A 5,911-nucleotide genomic window follows, 5' to 3' on the forward strand; every position below is an offset into this window, starting at 1 on the left:
CAGGGCCTTACAACATGAAAAAGAAAATGTGTGTGTGTGTGTGTGTGTGTGTGTGTGTGTGTGTGTGTGTGTGTGTGTAAGAGAATAATTCATGGAGTTGGCTCTCCTTTTCTACCGTGTATGGACAGGGAAGCAAAATTAGTCAAGTTTAGCAACAAACCTCCTCACTCGTTGAGCCATTCTCCGGCCCAAAGTTGTAAAAATGTTCTCAAGATTCATGATACACAACGCCGCTTAAATGCTTCACAATTAATTCTTGCAGTTTGCTTAACAAAAATGAGTTCACAATCAAAGCACGATCTTTAAAAACACTCATAGATTAACGTAGATTGTTGGTCTCTTTTCCAGTAACACCTTGTCTGGAAGGCACCGTGCTTGGGCGTGGCTCTATGAAAGGTACCAAAGACCTTCAGGACTAGGGAGAATAACCTTTGAACCTCTCTAGAGCAGCGCTTCTCAAGCCTTCCTAGTGTTGTGACCCCCACCGTAAAATCATTTCATTGCTACTCCCTAACTGTAATTTTGCTGTTAAGAATTATAATGGAAATATGGCACCCCTGGATCCACCCAAGGGATCTCGGTCCGCAAACTGAGAAACGCTGCTCTGGATTGTGAGTTCTGCCAGGAGAACCCGGGAACTCAGCTGCGAGCCCCGCCTCCTCCTCACCACGGCCGTTTCCTTTGTGGGAAAGGAGAAGTGATGCCGTAAACAACACAGCGGCCAGGGACGGCATGCGACAGGATGGGGCAGTGACCAGGAGCAGGATGGCTAAGGCGTGGAAACGGTCAAGACAAAACAAAAGCAGAAAAATAAAAACCCTGCGCCTCACTGCTGGCAGAAACACACGAATGCGCACGCGCGCTCATTTCCCTCGCTTTCCTCTCCGGCGCGGCGCCGGGCCTTTGCACTTTGGGTCCGGCCCCTGGCGGTCCGCTCCGTACCGTGCGGGAACCTCCGGTCGCCCTGGGCCTGTGCACTCCCCGGTACTGTCTTCCGGTCGCGTGGTGGGGGGTCAGACGCCAGGGGCAGTAGCTGCATCCTGAGAGGCTGAAGGGGCGAGCAACCACCTTTCACCTCCTGGGTTGCGCGTACCCCGAAGGCCGGCGTTGCGGCTCCGCCTCTTCTAGCACCCCGAGTGTCTCAGCGGCCGCGCGGTCTAAGAGCTACCCACGCTCTAACGCGTGTCCCCTTTCCTTCCCTGCCAGCTCTGCACCATGCCTGGGGGCGTGCCCTGGTCCGCCTACTTGAAAATGCTCTCCTCCAGCCTCCTGGCCATGTGCGCCGGGGCCCAGGTGGTGCACTGGTACTACCGGCCTGACCTGGTGAGTGCTGTGGGGCTCGTGCCCTTCCCCGGACCCACGCCCCACATTCTATCTGTCCGTTTGCTCAGTCTCTCTTGGCGTTTAGATCGTTCACAGTGTTTGGATAAACAGTGCTGTAGCAGCTCACTGTCAACACTTAAGACTGTCTCTCTTTAAGAGTTATAGTGAGCCAGCCTGGTCTACAGAGCAAGTTCCAGGACAGCTGGTGGCACACAGAGAAACCCTGTCCCGGGGCGCCCGGGCGGGGGAGATAGTGAAGGGTCACGAAACCTAGTGGAGACAGCAAGTGGCAAGAACCTCCCACGAAAATGCAGTTTTGTGTCTTATCTTCTGCTGGGATAGTTACCAACACCTCTTTACCAAGGAAGTGGTGCCCAGAATTTAACCCAGTGAGGTTGACCTGATTTATCTCATTACTATTGGAGGTGTACAAGGGTTTTTACAAGCAGCTACCTGTACTCTGAGAGAAAGTAACACAAAAACCAGTCCCATCTCAGTCTAGTTGGGTGGTAACGTTGGCAGTATAGCATCTTTACTGATAGCCTTACAGGCCGAGGTGGCTGGCTGCTTTAGGATACTGTATGTTTTTAGAATATTTAAGGAAAATTTTAAAAGATTTATTAAGCGTACAGTGTTCTGCCTGCATGTATGCCTGCAGGCCAGAAGAGGGCACCAGATCTCATTATAGGTGGCTGTGAGCCACCATGTGGTTTCTGGGAATTGATTTCAGGACTTCTGGAAGAGCAGTCAGTGCTCTTAACCTCTGAGCAATCTTTCCAGCCCGTATTTAAGGAATTTATGTCTTTTGCCTACCCAGTCTTTTGGAATCATTCCAGCCACCATTGCTACAACACCTAAAAAGTTTAGGGGGAGAGCAGAGGAGAGACTATGATGGCTGCCCAGGGTTGGCACTCAGTGTTGACTTTGGGGGCAACTGTTAAGGATGCTTTGTTTCAGTTGTCCATCATGAGTCATGAGGACAGCAGAAGTGACAGCTGTACTCCTTTAGTTATTTAGACTGACACCCAGGAGTCACCCTAATTCTCTCACTGCATGCCTCAACAAATCCCATTGGGTGAACCTGAAAGATACGTCCACCTCCTGCCTACCCTGTTCAGGCCAGCATCCATTATCTCCTTCGCAGTTAAGATAGCTTTTGAAAGGTTCAGACATTATGCTGGCCTGCCTGTGTTACCTGGTGGAATCCACTTAGGCAGTACCCTGGTCAGCCCAGGGTTCCATGGGAACTAAGTCTGCACGCAAAGGACCCCTTTAAAAGACAGACCCCTGCCCATTTACGCTCTTCTCTTCTCTTCTCTTCTCTTTTCTCCCACCTACACTCTCCCTGCCCTCCTTCTCTTCTTTCTGCCTCTTCTCTTACACTCTCTCTGCCTCTCTATGGTGACCGGCCGTGGCAGTCAGCCATTAACCCTGTTCTTCTTCTTAGTCTCTCTACTCTGCCGGGCCTATAATAAACTGGTTAATATGTCTCTTAGTCTCATGTCTCATCTTGGGCACCTCTTCTTTATTTCTAATTTAAGCAAAAGAATAACAGCTTTCTGACCATCAGAAGATGGTCCACTTGCTTTTCCTGGTCTCTTCTCAACAGAGCTCTCATCACTATCTTTTTGTCCTTGAATCAGGTCATGTTGTCCTCAAAACGCCCCCAAAGTGAAGGCCAGTGCAATCTCCATGTCCCTTCCACTTCCCATCAACATCAACTAGCCTTCCAACTTCTTGAATGCTACATCAGATGTCACGATGCTTTTCCTTGAACATGAAGGCACAGTCATGCCTCAGGTCCTCTGCCCTTGTGATCCCATCAACCTGAAACACTCCTAGATGCCTGCAAGATTGTTTCATCATCCTCCTTTGTACCTGTGTTCAGACATCATTGCAACCAATAAGCCTGTGAAAAGTTATCATTAACACTAAGAAATGCAATCAGAACCACTGATTAGATGGCCATAATAAAACAATTGGTATGGGAGGGGGATTAATATGTAAAATGATTGTTTCTAAATGAAAAAAATAAAACAACAACTTCAAAGATAGGGAGAAATTTGAACCCTCATGTATCTGGGGCATATAAAATCATGCAGCTGCTTTGAAACCCAGTCTGGCTGGCAGTTCCTCAGTGTATGTTCCAGCAATTCTCATTCTAGGTTTCTCCCAACAAACACCAAGATGTAAGTCATCATATTAATTTGTTTGATCTTGTACATGTTCATAGGTAGGAACAATGCAGATGTCTGATGAGTATAAAACATGGTTCATCTACATAGGGGAATGTCATTCAGTGACCCTACATGGATGAAACCTGAAAACATGCAAAATGAAAGGATTGAGTCACAAAAGACTACATGATATATGGTGGGCAAATATATGTGGACAAAAGTGGCTTGTGGGGGAAAGCATATGGGAAGAGAGTTTTTTGGGGGGCAGTGAAAAGATTAAAATTTTATTGTGATAGACTCGTAGCTTTGATCATACTGTACCGAAAACCATTGTTTTTTTTTTTTTTCTTTTTCTTTTGTGGTGCTGGGATTCAAACTTGAGACATACACATGCTGCACCCCATGCATTTCTTTCTGCTTTCCTCAAAAGCAGAATCGTGCATGCTTTGTTCATCTATTTATGCATTTTACATGATGGCTACTTCATATGTTTTAAATATGATAATTACCATTTGTTATTTTCTGGCCCTGGTGCATGGTAGAGAGCCAGTAGGTAGTGCAGGAATGAATTCCCAGATGGTGAAATTCTCATTTGAAATTGAGTTAATTGGGTTTACCCCTGTGAATACTGAAGGACTTAAGACATTCTCAGATGATTTAATCATAAATATACAGGGGTCCTTATAGTGGTCTGTTGTTAAATAGCATGCACAGGGCTTCTTGTTCTTTCTCAAGCTTTTCAGATCACATTCAACTGTTGTCTTAATGTGGTAGCAACTGTTTTATGGCTCTTGTTTTTATTTTTGTAGACAATACCTGAAATTCCCCCAAAGCCTGGAGAACTCAGAACGGAGCTTTTGGGACTGAAAGAGAAACACCACAAACCTCAGGTTTCACAGCAGTAGAAACTTCAAGATGCAACTCTGCCAGGAATGCTGAGATTATTTTACATACATATTTTTAAATGTATTTAAATTTAAACTACTTCTTAAACATCTAATCTGAAAACAAATGCTGGTTGACCGGAACTGATAAAGTTGAACTTAAAGTATTAAGAGTCAGTCAGTATTTTCTAGTCTCACTATGCATTCTTGGCTCACCTGGAACTCACTCTGTAGGTCAGGCTGGCCTCCAGATGACAGGGATCCACAGGCCACTGCAACAAGGTTTCTGTGTAGCCTATGCTGATCCACTTCCGGAATGGTAGAATTGCAGGTATCTATGACCACACTTAACTGCAGAAGCCTCAGCTTTTACATTTGATTGGGAAGATGTTTCTCTTCAGTATCACAAGAGTTAAGAGTATTTACAATGTCTCTTGCCACTATGATTCTTAATTCTCGGAATGAGCTTCATGATAAAGGCAAGTTATAAATTACATACAATAAAAGTCAGTGATAATGCTTATAGGGTCTAAACATTGAAAAGTAATGTTTGTACTAAACTATAAAATATTTCTAGTTCTTTGGAGTTGTATGCCTAATGGAATTGCAACATTAGTGACTTAGCTTGTCAAGGTGCTTTAATCCCCCAAATTTGAGAAAGCAAATTAAAGTCATTTTCTTTATACATGTAAGAATGTGATAAAATCTTAAATGAATGTGCTAAATTAAATTGTGTCACTAAAAAAATGTTGACCTCAATCCTCAAGAGCCTGTGAATGTGACTGTAGGATATGTCTTAATGTCATGAAGAAATGCAGGGAGGACATTGTGAAGACAGAGGCAGGGACTGGAGTGTTGAACTGCAAGACAAGAACACCAAGTGTCTTAGGCCTCCAACCAAAGCCCACAAGAGGAAAGAACAAGACTCTGCTCATCATACTGGACTACACATTTGGTCCTTCAGAACTGTGGTAACACATTTCTTGCCACGTAGTTTCCTACATCAGCTGTAGGAAATGAACTTGTTTCAAGATTTTGCTCAATCTATAAATATAGAACAAAAGTAATTTATACAATTGACTTTTTAAAAAGATTTTTATGCATGAATGCATTGCCTGCATGTTTGTCTGTGCACCACGTACATGCAGAATTCCCTGAGAACCAGGAGAGGGCATCAGATACTCTGGACTGCAGCTACAAATGGTTGTGAGGCCGCTTGAATGAGGACTGAACCTGGGTCCTCTGAAGAGTAGTAGTCAGTACTACTTAACCATTGAACCATCTTTCCAGCCCCTAGGTTAATTTTACACAAATTGCATGTGTGGACATGTGTGCAATATACAAGGAAGGCAGGTAGGCCCCTGGAATGTGGGTTTTCAGCCACCAGGTGGGTTCTGTGGCAACAAATTGTCTGCAGTCCTTTCTCTAGTCCTAGCCGAATGAAGTCTTTGTAAGCCTGCCCTAAGGAGTAGACTAGGGCTCTGAAGCTGAGTTTTTTGAGACAGGGTCTCACTAGTAACCTTGTCT

The 5,911-nt window shown here is 44.8% G+C and overlaps 1 protein-coding gene across 2 annotated transcripts; it reads left to right on the plus strand.

The window, feature by feature from the left end:
- Window positions 1-694: 694 nt before the first annotated feature.
- On the plus strand, window positions 695-5,455 carry C1H12orf73 (chromosome 1 C12orf73 homolog). Of its 2 annotated transcripts, XM_027392543.2 has the most exons (4): window positions 695-984; window positions 1,207-1,323; window positions 2,967-3,123; window positions 4,310-5,455. In XM_027392543.2, the coding sequence occupies exons 1-3, from the start codon at window positions 733-735 to the stop codon at window positions 3,096-3,098; spliced, it is 501 nt and encodes a 166-aa protein (XP_027248344.1). In that variant the 5' UTR covers window positions 695-732; the 3' UTR covers window positions 3,099-3,123; window positions 4,310-5,455. The 2 variants fall into 2 exon arrangements, with proteins under 2 accessions (XP_027248344.1, XP_027248345.2); XM_027392544.2 differs by lacking the exon at window positions 2,967-3,123 and having other exon boundaries at window positions 824-984.
- The last annotated feature ends 456 nt before the right edge of the window (window positions 5,456-5,911 follow it).

This window comes from Cricetulus griseus, assembly GCF_003668045.3.
Source record: "Cricetulus griseus strain 17A/GY chromosome 1 unlocalized genomic scaffold, alternate assembly CriGri-PICRH-1.0 chr1_0, whole genome shotgun sequence".
Classification (NCBI taxonomy): Eukaryota; Metazoa; Chordata; class Mammalia; order Rodentia; family Cricetidae; genus Cricetulus; species Cricetulus griseus.